General features: G+C 56.9%; 4 protein-coding genes and 1 non-coding gene across 5 annotated transcripts; 1 reads left to right on the top strand and 4 right to left on the bottom strand.

Moving 5' to 3' along the window:
• Positions 1-1,318: 1,318 nt before the first annotated feature.
• Positions 1,319-2,940, bottom strand: GLRG_00781 (CFEM domain-containing protein; the record flags this gene model as incomplete). The annotated part of the gene is made up of 4 exons (XM_008091466.1): positions 1,319-1,775; positions 1,848-2,526; positions 2,636-2,771; positions 2,839-2,940. 4 exons carry the CDS (start codon positions 2,938-2,940, stop codon positions 1,319-1,321), a joined length of 1,374 nt encoding a protein of 457 aa, XP_008089657.1.
• Positions 2,941-9,388: 6,448 nt separating this feature from the next.
• GLRG_13023 lies at positions 9,389-9,483 on the bottom strand. Its single transcript has one exon. It is a non-coding gene; the product is annotated as a tRNA-Ile (tRNA).
• Positions 9,484-9,711: 228 nt separating this feature from the next.
• Positions 9,712-12,151, bottom strand: GLRG_00780 (uncharacterized protein; the record flags this gene model as incomplete). Its single annotated transcript, XM_008091465.1, has 4 exons — positions 9,712-10,128; positions 10,204-10,495; positions 10,581-11,001; positions 11,107-12,151. The coding sequence occupies 4 exons, from the start codon at positions 12,149-12,151 to the stop codon at positions 9,712-9,714; spliced, it is 2,175 nt and encodes a 724-aa protein (XP_008089656.1).
• Positions 12,152-12,682: 531 nt separating this feature from the next.
• GLRG_00779 (uncharacterized protein) lies at positions 12,683-13,755 on the top strand (the record flags this gene model as incomplete). Its single annotated transcript, XM_008091464.1, has 3 exons — positions 12,683-12,715; positions 12,788-13,021; positions 13,105-13,755. The coding sequence occupies 3 exons, from the start codon at positions 12,683-12,685 to the stop codon at positions 13,753-13,755; spliced, it is 918 nt and encodes a 305-aa protein (XP_008089655.1).
• A 225-nt stretch (positions 13,756-13,980) lies between these two features.
• GLRG_00778 (major facilitator superfamily transporter) lies at positions 13,981-15,759 on the bottom strand (the record flags this gene model as incomplete). Its single annotated transcript, XM_008091463.1, has 2 exons — positions 13,981-15,392; positions 15,477-15,759. 2 exons carry the CDS (start codon positions 15,757-15,759, stop codon positions 13,981-13,983), a joined length of 1,695 nt encoding a protein of 564 aa, XP_008089654.1.
• Positions 15,760-15,921: the final 162 nt, after the last annotated feature.

Below are 15,921 nucleotides of genomic sequence, written 5' to 3'. Positions count from 1 at the left end.
TCCAACTCAACCCTCGTGGCAAGATCAAGTGTAGGCCAGCTGAAATGCCAACGGAGCGACGCAAATCACGATGCGGACAAGCATGACATCGTCCTTAGTGCGTACCAGCATCCATACATGTACGGTCAACATGTCTCGGGGAATAATTATCTCAAGTGGGCGCTCAAAGTAAGCACCAAGTGTCGATGCGCTACCGCATAGATCTCAGCGAAGCCCTCTCCACCCGCCTCAATAGTCTCGGAGGAAGCTTGGACGGTGCCGGGGGCGTGTACTGCGGTAGTTTATCCCGGATGGAGTGTAAATCCGGACTCTTCCGGGCACTACACTCGTCCCTTGCATTCATCCCCACATGTCACCATTGATTCGCCAAGCGTTCTATGACTGTGTATGGCTGTTATTGTGTATTACCTGTGCGATGCTACGGGGGACCACTCTGTTGGCCAAGCGGTCAGCATTTGTCAATCAGTGTCAAGCAACGGGTTCTGAGAGGGGTGCCTTGCCCAAATCAAGTTCTCGGTCTCGCTTATATTCTCTAGGTGATGATGTGATTCTCCCACCTAAACAACTTGCCTCTTTAGACACCCATCCGAACCCCGCAAGGACGGCCTTGCAGATATTGCGTGGTTGGGCCGGTAGGCGAAGATGACAGCTGTGTTTGGAACGAGACTAACGCAGACGATAGACAGCTTATCTCCGCCTACCGTGTCTGTGCCAGGCCCACGTTGACTGTGCACCCCGGCCGCTTACCGGTCCGTCCTTCACCTGATTCCTCCCGAGTGGGTGGTGAGTGGGTACGGAGACCAACATACGATGGTACGTTGGGTTGTCTCCCGGGTGGAACCAAGGTGCCATTGGGGGCGCAAGTACGAGCTGGCTATTCCACACAGGACAGTATTGGGACGGTAGCAATACGTTTTGCGGAGGAGAGAGAAAAAAAACAAGAAACAAAGGACACGTGCTGTAGGCCGTACTTTGTTGCGTGCAGTCGAGACTAATGGAATACGAGGAGCCCCAGGTTTCGTCCCTGGTGCAACCGGAGAGGTCTGGAGTGGGACGATACTGGCGATGGTTCTCCATCATCCGATCAAGCCATGAAACCCTGGACGGGCTCGCGGTCACACGTTCGGCGGTTCGAGACACCGGACGTTCACAAGTCTCAGCAAGTAGCTTTTTCAGGTGGTCCGATCAAGTCATTCCCTGATTATCGGGTATTATTCCTCACGCTACGGTGGTATCCAGAACAAAAAGAAATGACATATACTACATCGAAACGCTACCTTTCCTATCCTGTACCATGAACAAACAAAAGAAACCTCTCCTAGAACGGTGAGCCGCTCCGCGTAGTCTTGGAGCTCCCGGCCTCCAGCCCCCGCATGGGCACCAGGCTCGTCTCGTCGTGGTAATCCACCGCGTACTCTTTGGTGTACATGATGCCCTTCGGGCTGCTGGCGGCGCTGCTCGAACCCGCCGATTCGCGGTCCAGGGTCTTGACCTTGGCCTCGCTGCCGAGGGTGCGAGCTCGGCTGCGGGGGCCGTTGCTGCTCGAGTTCATGTAGTACTTGGCGGCATGGGAGCCTCCGGTACGGGTGGTGCCGAGGAGCTTGGGGAAGAGGCGGACGAGGATGACGCGGATCGAGGGCAGGCAGGCGCAGATGATGCCGACGTTGATCTCGACGGTGGACCACACGGCCACGCCGAACTGGTCCCAGGTCGGGTTCTGAGACTTTTCGAACTGGACCAGTGACTGCAGGCGGAGGATGCTGACGACGGTGACACTAAGAGAGTGTGCGGTTAGCAGCCATGCCTAGGGAGAGTTGATGGCGGGGGAAAGATGGAGCGAAACTTACAAAGTGCCGACGAAGAACATCAGAGCCACGCTGATCTTCTTCTTCCAGTGGAGGTTTAGCGTTTTAATCTGAGACAGGGGGAGTCCGAGCATCCAAAAGTCCAGGATGATGCTGATGCCGGCGTTGGCCCAGGCAATGCCGTTGACGTTCAGGCACACACCGCTGTGCTCCTGGTCCCATTTCGTCCAGTAGAAGCTGATCGGGGAGCACTGGAAGACGGCGAGGAAGATGAATGTGGAGCCGAAGACGGCGTTGAAGGCGATGGTGCCCCAGATGAGCTTCTTCATGGGGGCGTTGTGCGAGAAGATGCGCATGTAGAAGAAGAGGAGGGACATCTTGAGTAGCGTCACCTGGGCGAAGTACAGGATCTCCATGACGTAGAACCAGTAACCGAAGCTGGTGATGGTGTCAAAGGAGAGGGTCCAGATGTCGCGGCCGAGGCCGTGGGCGCCGAGGCCCACCGAGTTGATGACGGTGCTGGGGAGTCCGGAGCAGAGGGTGATGAGGATGAACCAGTCGTCCATGCCGAGGTCGCCTATCGTCGCGACGGCCTTGTGCGACAGACGGGTGATGACGAAGAGGGCCGAGATCACACCCATCGTGATGGAGATGGTGTTGTACTGCGCCGTGATGCTTCGCGGAGCCGCGCCGCACGTCGTCATAGTGACGTTCTTGGTGACTGCACGATCGATGTTAGCCGTTCCGTTTTGGTCGGGCTGATTTGGGACCCCCCATCGTGGGAAGTGATCCGTTGAGTTTTGGGAGGGCGACCTGGGAGGAGAACTTACCGAGGGCATCCTTGAGGGTACAGGTCTTCGCAACACAAATTCCAACGTTGGCCTGCAACGCGGCGTTTGTGCAGATGCACGTCTGGTTGGTCGGCGTACACGGGGAGCTGAGGACTGCCGTGATGAGACAGGATTGCTGTTACACACGAATGAGCTTCCGGGTCCTAGTTGATTGATGTATTACAAAGTAGCGCACAACATACCGCGCAAGCCGGCAGCAAGGCGACGGCGGCTGAGGCATCGCCCTGGGCCGCGGCACCCGAGAGCGCCGCAGCGAGAGATAGGAACAGAGTAAAGAGCCTCATCGTGTGGGTGGTTTCCGTGGTGAGAGATGAGAATGATGATGCCCCTCTTTCTCTTCAAGAAGGGTCTCCGGGAAGGGGGGAATCGAGGGTTGTCGGCGGATGCTAGATATCTATCTCATCGGTCATGGTGTAGGTGTCATATTGGAGAGGCGTTCGTCGTGATGAAGGCGTCGAAGGTTTTCCTTTGGAATTTCGAAAGAAGGGGGGGCGGCGGGAGGGTCATTAAGGTTGTCGTGAAACGTCTCTTCTCCGGTTCTTAGTCAACGAGAGCATCGAGAGAGGAAGTCGGCCACATCCAACTAGCGGCGTGCCAACACGGAGATGATACTTGATGAAGCGAGCCAGGTATTGTGCAGCGATCCACTTGGCCCAGTGCCACAGGAGGCCTGTGTGTTCTTTGTGCCGGTGGGTGTGGTTATACACCATGTTGTGATAATGATAATGGTATTCAATATGTGCCACGCATCATGCAGGTATCAGCGAGCGGTGGCCGTGGTGGCCGTGGTGGCGGCTTTGGTTGACGTCTCCCACTTCCGAAAATGAGCGCCGGGCACGACCGGACAGGGGGAAGCCATGAGGTACAGGTAGGACCCTGTTTCCCACCTCCGAACGACAGGATGGGATGGTGCAGGGCTCATCCGACAGTGGCAGACGAGGGTCTCCTGCGTTGAGGAGCGGGACCATGATACACTGACATGCAGCAGGTCCTCCGCCAACGTGGAATGGCGGCAAACGGAGGGTCCTCAAAGTGATTTAGGTAGGTAGTAGTAGTTTCCGGTGAGGGGACCAAACATGGCGAGACGAGGGGCAAATCACAGAAATCATCAGATTAGGCCAGCCCGGGAAAGGCCCGTCTCTGGTACGAAACCCTCGAATGCTCACCACATGCATATAATCCAAGGGAGGGAACGAAACCCCAGAAGGAGCGGCGTCGAGGCGAGATCACCGACGAACAGTAGACAAGGACCAGGGGCCTATGTCTTATGCGCAGGGGTCAACGACAGGGCGCCCAGCAAGAAATTCTCCTCAAAACCTCTTCACTTTGAGTGAGCGAAGGGGGGGGGGGCTGCAAGGGGCCAGTGGCCCAGCCAGCATTCCATCGAGTATGCGGATACGTAAATCCTCTCACAAACCCACTTGCGGATCCAGACATCCCGCAAACTGTTGGCCATCCGCCGTGGCCCCCCCATCCTTACAGTTCTAGGTAGGCTGTCTGCAGGACGAGATGGATGCCAACTTCGTCTTGGAGGGGAGATGGTCTTTGAGCGGAGAGGGATGGGAAACACAAGGGAAGATCGTTTCAGCGGGTAAACTACGGCACGGCGAAGAAGAAGAAGAAGAACAGAAAAGCTTCTCGATGCCGGAGGCTGACCGAGGCTTGGCGCACGGTAATGCAAGATTGGGGCGAAGCTGGCTCTTCGGACCTCAGCCCCGAAGGGAGGGGGAGGGGTGCATGCTTGACATGCGCCTAAAGCATACCGAATCTCACGAGAGTTTTGAGGACTTTAGGGGGGGAGGGAGGATAGAGGAAAAAGAAGAGAAACAAAAGGATGGAAAAAAAAAAGAGAGCAAAAGTCAAACTCAAAGTCCGGCGCTTATATAAAGGACCTAAAAAGAGAAAACGTCCGAAGTAGAGCCAAAGTTTTGCGTATAACGGCACTGGAATCTGCATAGAAGGGAAGCGGCCTCTTCTGGAAACCGACCCCCGTCAACCGGCCGACGCCATGTCTTGGAATCTCTTGTTTTTACCCCCTGCAGCACAGCACTGGCTAGCCTGGGCGGAACTATCCCTATCCTGGTGGCACATCCGGCATGCTGCGTCTGTGTGTGTGTGGGAAGGGGAAAAGTGAGTGAACGCAGATGGGGAACGTAGAGAGGGCCTGACACGGCACGATAGACCATTGGTCGTTCGCCCGACACACACTTGGACGCACTTGGACTAGCGCACGATCGGTGTTCCAATATGAGTCTGCGATGAATTGGGATGAAGAATAATACGAGGGAGAGACCAAAAGGAGAGAATCCGACGTTGAACGAGCTCGACTCGGGGATGGGGGCCAAATCGGAGAATGCTGCACTGCCACGCACAAACGGCATGCTACTACAGAGTTACACTCGAATAAGCAAGCGGCCTCGCCTCGGTAACAGGGTCGAAATGCAGTCAAGCAATCTCCATGTGCGATATATTATACATGGTATCGGCAACTAGGGCGACGCCTCCTTCTGGCCCCCCCCCCCCTCCCGCGGCTCTACCCACTGCTCTGCCGTGCCGTGCGTGCGTGCGCGTCCCGTCAAGGGGTCAATGTCAATATATGCGGGCTAGCCCCGACGTCTCGAGACGATGAGTACGGTGGAGGATCGATGAGGGCCCAGTTCCCGAGTTCCCCCCGTCGTCCTTGGGGTATTCAGTTGGGCAGGGTGGGGGAGGCTTTTGGCGATAGGCTCAATGTTTTAAGGAATATTGATCTGTTGCCGGGGTCCATCGTCGATAGTTTGCTGCGAACTTCGCAGACGGGTAGTAGACCAAGGAGGCACGGATGCGGTCGTTGTTTGAAAGCGTTTGAAGTCTGTGGGGGACAGGTGAAGGGCCGATGAGATTCACGGCTGCACGAGTGAACGGATATTACAATGTACATATCACTCAGATACAGCAAGCCAATCATGTATGGCATCTCAGCTGGTATCCCTGAACTCCTACTGATGATGTTTGTCACGTCAAGAATCGTTGACAAGGTCAGGAATGCGGGTGCGCTACAGATTCCAACGCCCATTGCGCGTCGGAGTATCGGAACGAGAGAGTCAGATAATAACTTACTAAAGACTTATCCAATTTCATGTAAAGGCTGCATATAGCAGAATTATTACTCGCGTCACCCCCCCCCCCCTCTGCCAGGTTCCTCTTTTTCTTAGCGTCTCTTCTAGAGTCTAAACCCGATGTCCCATTGACGCTCGGTCGACGCCACATCAACGGCAATTATTGACGGTAATTCAGCCATCCATCCTTCCCGGCGCCGGCCGTGTGGACCTCAAGCCCGTTGGACTCACCATGTTTCCTTACCAAGTGTTGTTCTTGTCCTGGTGCAATCAGGAGTTGTCTGTCCACATACTTCTGTGCCCTGGCTCCCAGACTCCTTCCATTTCCGTGTCGTACGACACCAGGCGGGCTCGGATGGGGTATGGCTCCGTATTAAGTGCTGCCATGTCCTTGCTCTCATCCAACCGGGACCAGGGGTCCGGTCGCCGGTCACCCGTGGGTTGAGAGGGGGGACCGTAAGGCAAAGACGAGCCAGGTCTGAGGATAGAGATTAGGATGGACTCAGTCCCGGCGGTCGGGCCGGGGCCGGAGAGTCATTCGTTCGGCCTTGTTTTGCTGTCATGACCTAGATGGGGGTAATCATTCGAGCAACACGGTTTTTATTTATTCGTGGCTGAGAGGTGTGTGTGCGTGCTTGTCAGACCCGGCGGATCTCGGACTCTTGCCAACCTTTTACGTCAAATTAAACCATTATACGCGATGTCGTGTCTTGCGCAATTGCATATTGCCGGTTATATAGGGGGTCTGACATCGAGAGGTAGAGTCAGCCCTTTGATTCGCCCGCCCATCCTTACAAGTTACCACAACCCCCTTTTCCATCTCGTGGGAAGATGGATGCTTGCAAAGAAGGCACACCCTGTTCATGCGAGCACGGACATGTCTTGAAGCCCAGAGAAATCGCTTCCTGGTTTTTTTTTGTGTGTGTATCCGTATCCACTGCGGATTTACGATGCACGTATTAGAACACGCGGATCTGGTTCCACGGTTCGGCGTGTCCCTGCTCCTTGCTTTTTGCTTACTTGGTTCTTGCTCGCTTGCTTGCTTTTGTAGGGCAGAGTACTCCGTAGATGGAGTCTAGATTGATTAGTTGCTTGGCCAAGGCAAATAGCCTGTAGGGCAATCCAGAGACAGTCCGCGTCTCTCCCCCTTGTCCTCCCCAGGTATGGTTGCCCAACCCACAATATCCCCTTCGGTTCCCATCAACGGGTTGTCAAATGTGAAGTGTCAAAAGTCAACTGCAATACGACGCCTTGTAGACCCGAAACCTCGGTTCCGTGCTGTCTGGCGCCCCGATGCGAAGGGAAAACTGACGCGCTGGCGGGAGACGATCTCGGCTGCAAGTTTTTTCTTTTTCTTCTTTCCAGCCCCGATGCTATTTCCTTGGAGAGGGTGTTTGGTCTTTGTGCTGCCCCCTCCTCCTCGGACTTGCTCGAAAAACCCCTCGGAAGTTGAATCCTTGGCTGTCGTCCGTGCTTGAAACGAACGGCACATGTCCAGTCCGTCCTAATATCCAGAATTTTCAAGCGAAATCCGAGATGGCTTTCCACCTACCCTTTGCATGCTCCTGCGACAAATTTGCTGGGTATTAAGGTTTTTGACTATCGCGAGATCGATGCTCTGATTTCTGACGTTCCGGTACCAACATTGACAACCCCCCGACGAACGCAGTTCTGGGTCTGACACCACTGGATCGGGCGGTTTGAGAACGTACGAACCACGCCGTCGGGGGTTTCACCGGTGTTGCATGTCCAGTAGCCTTCAAAAACCTTCCGGCTCGCGTCACATATCACATCGCCGTTCAGGAAGGCTTCGAGATCAACCTCTCCTATAGTAACGCCATGTGGCCCCCCAGCGGACTCGCTTAGTGCGCGTATATGCACGTACGACTCAGCTTCCTAAGATCGGCAGAAACGGATCTGACTTTTAGCTGAAGTACATAGTAGGCTTCGTCCCTTGCATTGATCGAGATCGAATCAAAGGACCCCCCCCCCCCCCCCCCTTTTTTTTTTCTTCCCTCTGTGCTGCTGGTGGATATGTTTCCGAAGTTTGTTCGTTGTCGGCCGTCCCCAGCACCAGGCCGTAAGGCGCCTTTGAAGGTTTCCGAGGCAGTGACCGGGTTCGAAAACATCGCAGATGATCGGACGATATCTTGCAAGATGCCGGAAAAGCCGCGTCTGTACCTCCGGAACCGAGTCAGCTTCCCCCACCCTCCTTCTGTGTATTTTCCGACGCGCATAGCTACCCAAGGTCTCCTAAACACCACAGCAACAGTTGGCTGTGTTAGTTTTATGAGCCGGTGTTGCAATACCGGTCAGTTTCACTCGTTTCACCGTAGAATGCAAGTTTGTAGTGGAACAGCCTGCGAGGTGTGCTCAACGCAGACTATAGCCCTGATGAATTTATCAAAAATCCGATGATACTCGTGGTGTAAACCAATGCCTCATAAGAGTCCGAAACCATGGTTAACAGTAGGGTATATGAGACGTCTGCTTCGCGAGTCAATCGTTTCATCTGGAGCCGAGATCGCTTGGCATATATGTGTGCTAGAAGGATGACTCGATCTGAGCGTTCTCGCATCTTGAACAACATACCATGAGAATAGGTATGGAGGAAACACGGATCAGATCTGACTGAACCATGGCGGAACCAATTCTCAAACGTGAGAACAAAATTTCCATTAACGCTCAAGTCAGTTTACCATGGCGCTTCATAGCAATACCCAAACTAACAGCACTTTTCGGTGGAAGTTCCGCATTGCCCATTATCCTTACTGGAGGGAGGGGTTGTTATCCGAGAACACGTCCCTGGTTTCTTGGTACATCAGAATTACAAAGCCGAGGTAAAGACGTTTTCTCATAACCCTGTTGTTAAAGCAATATTCCTGGCATACTAATTAAAACGCCTTGATGACTGGATTTATGTTTGTTATAGGCATAATGGCTAACCCCATAGTAGCCCCATCTTATACACTTTCTTAATATGCCTTTCAGATGTGACGTTTGTTTATTTGTCAGTATCGGCCTTTCGGATGCTCAGCGGTAACATCAAATATACACCCAGGATTAGTTAGCTCCTTAGTCTATGGTTCTATAGGTAGTTGGGCAGCTCCCGGGCCTGAAATAGCTGTTTCAAGAACGCAGGTTTCACCTAGTATATGGATTATCGATCTTGACACACTAGATGGCCTCTTTTTATAGTCAACTATCATCCGGTGCGCGAGCCATTCCAAAATTTGGAAAAGAGAGATGTGCACGTAAAGGCATCATACACCAATACTGAAAAGAGTAACTGCGATGCTGTCACGAGTAGAATGAGGCACTGGAGGCACAAAAAGTGAATTCGCGATTGCCATGCTGCAATCGTGACTTATATATCACGTCGTGACAGATGCTTTACTAAAACCCGGAGTTGGCAGAAGCCTTCCGGAAGAAGAAAAATACACAGGAAAAGCGGCCTACCTTGACCAATAGCTGACTACACACAATTCGTAACCCAGCATCATGGTGGATAAGACAGATAAATGGTTTTTATCTACATTTTGGTAGACAGAGCTGACAACTCTGCTAAACAGAGAAGACAAAAAACATGAGGGGAAAGAATACGGTGATTATATTAAGATATGGCAAAAATTTATGATCAGTGGGAGGCTTGAACTCCCGGCCTTGGCATCACTTAACACTCCGGATAGACTATTAGTACCACGCTCTAACCAACTGAGCTAACCGACCTGATGGTTATTGACCAACGCACCCGATTTGCAAGCTGAGTACTCCACCGCCCCATGCCGATCTCCGATTTGAGCCGAGTCGGGGCCGTCTGGGCCCTTCAAGCCATCCTGTTGTATTCATCAAAGACAGCGTCTGGTATGTTGTAAGGAAATTAAAGACAGTATATCTTTGACATGAAGTCTCTCTCACCGCCCCCTCCCGCCCCCCTCCCAAGAGACTCGTCCCGACTTATGGATCTCTCACCGCACCAACCTGGCCCTGCGAGGGCACGTCGGTCCACGGGAACTCGGGCCGCATCCACTCGAACGTGTCCAAGAGATCGAACTCGAAGTCCAGCTGCTCGGTAAAGTCCCGAGTCGTCCCGTCCGCCGCGGGGTTGCCGCCGCGGGGCCCCGCGTTGAGCGCCTCGTCGAGCACCCGCTGCACAATGTTCCTGCACCCGACGCAGATGCTCCCGTTGACCTCCTGCGGGCTGACCCATTTCAGAAACGCCACCAGGAGGCTCAGCGCCTGCACGATGCTGGACCTGGTGATGACGTTCCCCTTGCTGTCGGTGACCGCGGCGCCGGCGTCGTTGGCCGTCACGGTCGGTTTCAGGAGCTCGAGGCAGAGGATGCCGCCGCCCGGAGCGGCGTATGCCATCACCTGGGCTCGCTTGTCAGGAATACTCTCTCTCCGAAGATGGTTCTCTCTCTCTCTCTCTCCGGGGGGGACACTAACCAGCCACTTGAAGTCTTCGCATAGAATGCGGAGCCCGTCCACGTTGGTCCAGAATAACAAGGTGACCGACGTCATCTCGTAGCTGACCGCCAGCAGTTCCCGCCCGTTGGAGCTATCCAGGCGGTTCAGGAGGCGCTCGATGAAGAACAGGTTTTGGAGGTGCTCCAGCAGCGTGAGCAGCCTGATGTGGAGGACTTGGCCGCTGATGTTGGGGTCCCTGGTGTCCGACTCGTTGAACTGCATGGCGGCCGGCAACTCAGCGGCGGCTTCGAGCTCCTTAACCTTGAGGGCACTATCAAAGGGCCTGATTTAGCATTTCGTAGGCTCTAGTTTTTCCCCTCCCTCCCCCAAGCTAGGTAAGGGCTTTTCTTCCTTACCGTACGGCGTCGCCCGAGATGGCCGACTCGGCGCCCAGCGCGATCTCAAAGATCTCGTCCCGGATCTGCATGAAGCGGTAGCGGACGCGCCACATCGTGACGGAGTACAGGGAGCCGTCCGTGTTCCAGCCGAGGGCGTCCAGGGAGCCCATGGCCTTGGCGATGGTCTCGTCGTCCGACATCAGGACGTCGTCGCTGATGTCCAGCGGCATCGGTGTCGAGACGTAGCGCCGGCTCAGCGCGGGCGGCCGCCCCGTGATGGCGGCGCCCACCTTGTCGAGACTGAAGACCTTGAGAAGCAGGCGGCGCCGCAGCTCTGACGCCAAGGTCGGTTTGTACGGCTGCTTGGTGTGCTCGGCGTGTAAGCCAAGAAAGGTAAGTAGAGAAGCCATTTCGCCGCCGGTCATCCAAGTAGAGAGGCCTGGTTGACCGTGTTAGTACGAAACTCCCTGCTAAGAGGCCCGAGACGTTGAAGGAAAGAAACGGCACGGTAAAGCCCGTTGTAGAGAACAAAAAGAAAACTCACCAGTGTCTCCGTCTACAATGGATTCGATAATGGTCCGTCGGAAATACAGGTAGAGCAGGAGACTATTCCCCATGGCAGTGGCCTGCCGCGCCAACGAGGTGCAGTCGATTATGCACTTGCGGAACTTGCTCTTCTGCCCGTACCCCATACGCCCGACGTCGGTGTGGCCGAGCTGGCTGGTCCTGGCCTTCATCTCCCAGTTGACGAAGAGGATGCCGAGCATCTCCCAGCGCATGTGGCGCCCGGTGAACTGGGCCATCCACGCCTCCCCGTCGGGCTCGTGCTCGGAGAAGGGCCGGGCCGAGTTGCAGCACAGGATCCGGGCGAGCTCCGACAGCTGGGCGTCGTCCCGGGCGGGCCCGAGGTAGTGGCCGAACGTCTCGTACAGGGAGTCCATGGCGCGCCTCGAAACCGGGTGGATGAAGGCGTTGTGGGGGTCCGAGTACGGGTCGAACAGGGCCTTGGCCTCGTGCTCCTTGGGGACCTGCCGCAGGATGTTCAGGCAGGTCTCGAGCGTCTGCGCATCTTCGGCGAGAGTCGTGCTGTCTTTCCAGAGCGGAGGGCCGGCTTGGCCGTTGGCCTGGGCGGCCTTTTCGGCTTCCGAGCCGTGGTTGAGGAGGCCGTTCCCGACCTCTTTGTACACGTCGCTCCACGAGGTGAAGCCCAGGTGGCCGGACAGGGTGTCGTGGATGCTTATCTCGCGAGCCGGTCTCTGAGGGCCAGGCGTATGCTTCTCACGGCCGAACGGACTGCTTTCCGGGTCCTGGTCGACGAGCGTCGTCGCGGTCGGGTGTTCGTATTGTTCGGTGACAGCCTCCGAGCCCGTCACGCTGGCCGAGCGCGACGTGCGCGCCGAGGCGGCATTAGCCCGCGCCTGGGCCGGCGTGCCCATCGTGTACTCGCACGGCTCGGCCCTTCGCCTCCTCTTGCAGTTACTGCAGACTGGACGAGAGTGGTCGCAGGCGACCTTGCGCCGCCGGCAGGGGTCGCACGCCTGAAGTCGACCATTCTTCCGGTAGCGCATCGGTGAAGAAACGGTCTCCATGTCTCTCAGACCGAGTACATAAGGAGCCGCTTACTTGAATGACGAGTGATTCCAGCATGGGATTTAGAGGTTCAGAACGCGCAGCCAACTCTCCCATCATTGGTGGTTTTGTCTGTCTCACTCGCAGAAGGACATATCAATAAAGCCGAACTTCTTCCCGAACTTCGGGAACAAGTTCGGCTTCGGGCAGACTTATGCATATCCTTGCCAAGGTGTGGCTGGTGTAACCCGAACAACCAACCCTTGAACACCTAGTCCCTGGGAGCTGTGTTTTCCCCATATCTCCTCGCGGTTAAATAAGAACCCCATATCTCGCTTTCTTATTGCACAATTCGCATTATGCGGGCCCTTTTCCGTCTAGGATAAAATCAGCGTTGCCTGTTCCGACAAGGTAAAGCGGTCTGTCAGTCCCAGCAGCGCGGCAATTCAGTCATGACTCTCTGCCGATGGCACCCCCCGATGCCGGGCAAAACGAAGGGGGACTGGGGACAGAATCTGTTTTATGTGTCGAGTTGCAGCAACTCCGCCGTCATGTCCGTCGCCGCCGACGACGCCGCCGCCGAGGTGAAGATGAACCGGCTCGCCCGCTGACTTTGGTCGCAAAGGGGCATCATCGGCTCCTACGGCATCTCCCAGACCTACTACCAAGCGCACATGGCCGACGCCTCCGTCGACGCCATCGCCTGGATCGGGCCCATCCAGTCGTGCCTCCTCCTCATTGTCGGCGTGCTCGTCGACCCGCTCTACGACGCGGGCTACTTCCGCAGCCTGACGCTCACGGGCACCGCCCTCGCCACCGGCATCGCGACGACCGGCAGCAGCTTCGGCGGCGTCATCTACCCGCTCGTCGTCCAGAGCCTCCTCCCGCGCGTCGGCTTTCGCCTGGGCCATCCGCGTCTTCGCCTTCGTCTCTCTCGCCACCAACGCCTTCTCCTTCGCCGTGCTGCGCCAAGCGGAGCAGCAGGACCCCCGGGAAACGGCGCCGCCGCGTCATGATGGACCTCGCCGCGTACCGCAACGCCTCGTTCGTCATCTTGTCCGCGGCCATGTTCTTCAACGTCTTCTCGTATACGCCGCCCATTTACTACCTGCAGCAGTACTCCCTCGCCCACGGGCTGGCCAGCCGGGGCTCTTCGGGACCGGCGTACTACCTTGTCGCCATACTGAATGCGGGCTCCATCCTCGGCCGGGTGTTCCCCGCGTGGCTCGCGGGCCGCTACGGGCCCATCAACGTCCTCCTCGGCGTGTGCATCTCCGTCGCCACGGTGACCATGTGCTGGCTCGCCGTGCGCACCGGCGCTGGCAGCGTGGCCTTCGCCCTCGCCTACGGGTTCACGTCCGGCGGCCTCATCTCGCTCCCGCCCACCGTGGTCTCGATCCCGGTGCCGCATCTCAATTTGCACGAGACATGGCTGGGAATGTTGTCGACGACCAACGCGTTCGGCTCGTTGGCTGGCCCGCCCATTGCGGGCGTTTTGCTTGAGAAAACCGGTAGTTACCTCGGCGTTCAGTTGTTATCAGGTCTCGGCATGACGGCGATGGCGATGCTGGTTCTGTTGCTGAGGATGACGGGGATGGAAAAGGGTCGGACCTGGATAATGTAAAAAGAAAAGAAAAATGAAAGGAAAAAAACAGATCACTTCCATGTTGCAGCAACGTATCGCATTGATACTGGACGATGAAAACGCATGGGATTCTGTTCTGGAAGAAGCCAGAGGACTTCTTAGCCTATGATGAGCGTAATCTATATCTCTGATTATGTTGTATATCTTGTGCCAGGAGGCAAGGCCTCACCTAATTCTATGTAATCATCATAATCATCATAATCATTAAGTCTCGGTTTGGGCCTCGGCAGCCTTCTCCTCGTTCCTGCTTCCGTCGCTCCGATGCCGCCATTCCCTCGTCAGGAATGTCAAGGCGACCCCGAGGCCCAGGCCGGCGAGCCCGACGCCCATGAACAGCGCGCCCCGGAACCCCTTGAACTGGTCCTCCTTGGTCCGGCCGCCGTTGTTGACGTGCACCTCGACGGTGCCGGCGAAGCCGACGCCGAGGGCGATGCCGTAGTTGACGACGGTGTTGACCAGGCTCGCGCCGATGCCCTGGTGCTCCTTCTTGACGGCGTTGGACAGGATCAGTGTGGCGGCGGGGAAGCTCATGTCCATGCCGAAGGGCATGACGAGCATGGACACGAAGATCTGCGCCCAGTAGACCTGGTCCGCGGGCGCCGTGGCCGTGAGGGTGACGCCGACGGTGAAGGCGACGAGCGCCATGGTCATGACGACGGGCGGGCGGACCTGCAGGGGGCCGAGGAGCTTCCCGGTGATGACGGCAGCCAGGCCGCCCGTCACGACGACGGGCGCGAACCACGCGCACGTCAGCAGCGGCGGGAGGGACCGGATCTCCTGGAGGATCTGGACGAGGTAGAGCGTCCACACGCCGAACGTCGCCCAGCCGCAGACCACGGCGGCGAGGACGAAGCCGACGTCGGCGTTGACGACATCGAAGGGGAGAAGCGGCATCGGCGCGTACTTGAACTCGATGAGGGCGAAGGCGCCGAAGAGGACGAGGCCGAGGATCAGCGGCACGAGGACCACGGCCGTGTCCCAGCCGGCGACGGGCGCCATGTTCCAGGCGAAGTTGAAGAGCACCAGGGACACGACGCCCGTCGCGGCGCCGGGGATGTCGAGCTCGACGATCATGGCCTTGAAGCCGTCAGGGGCCGGCAGCTTGGTCGGGGGCTCGGGGATGATGAACCAGCCGGCGACGGCGAGAATGGCGAGCCAGACGGACAGCGCCCACAAGGCCCAGGGCCACCAGGCGAGCGAGAGAACGGAGGCGAAGGCGCCGCCGACGACGCCGCCCATGGGGGCGACGGCGCCGAAGAAGGAGAAGACCATGGCCTTGCGGTGGCCCGGCGGGTAGGCGGCGCCGAAGAGGGCGAGGGCGTTGGGCAGGCAGATGGCCGGGCCGATGCCCTGCAGCACGCGCGAGACGACGGCGAGGGTGAAGTTGGAGTAGACGCTGAGGCCGGCGACGAGGGACCAGAGGGAGAACCAGGCGAAGCCGATGATGAGCATGCGCTTGTAGCCGAAGGCGTCGCCGAGGCGGCCCGAGAAGAGGATGAAGGTGCCGATGGTCAGGGAGTAGCCGGCGACGAGCCAGGAGAGGCGCGCCGGTTCATCCACGTCGAAGCTGCTGCCGATCACATGGAGCAGAAACAGGCTATCGATGAATGCGGCCTCTGGCAAAGGGTGTCTGTCAGCTCGTTTCATGCCGAAGCGTTGCGCGCATGTCGTCGATGCGATGCCCGCCCGAGGACACTTACGGGTACAGAACTGGGCCATGCAGCAAATAATGATGAACATGACTTCGCGGGGGAAAGACATGGTCTCGGCGAGCCACACGGACGGGGCATTGGACTGCTGCGGGGTGAGATTGCCGCCATCGTTGTCGCCGTAGACGCTCGAGGAGGCGTCGTCGTTGCTGGATATCGGCTTTTCGTCCTTGGGCGGGTTGACGTCGGGGGTCGCCGTCGCGGTCCTGTCTTCCGACAACGTGTGGACGCTCGTCCGGCCAGTTTGCCTCTCTGATAGCGATGGAGACGTCATTGTGAGCTGAAAGAGACTCCCGGCTATGTTGCGTTGGCTTGGGACGCCTTTTGATATCAGAAACAGACGGTCCAGGGGAGGAGGGCCATCGTCATAGAAAATATATCGGCGGGTGGCGGCCGAGTCAAAGTACGAGACGAACCCGCCCCATCAGTGACGCTC

Source organism: Colletotrichum graminicola, assembly GCF_000149035.1.
Source record: "Colletotrichum graminicola M1.001 genomic scaffold supercont1.2, whole genome shotgun sequence".
NCBI lineage: Eukaryota > Fungi > Ascomycota > Sordariomycetes > Glomerellales > Glomerellaceae > Colletotrichum > Colletotrichum graminicola.
This window is presented reverse-complemented; position numbering and strand designations above follow the sequence as displayed.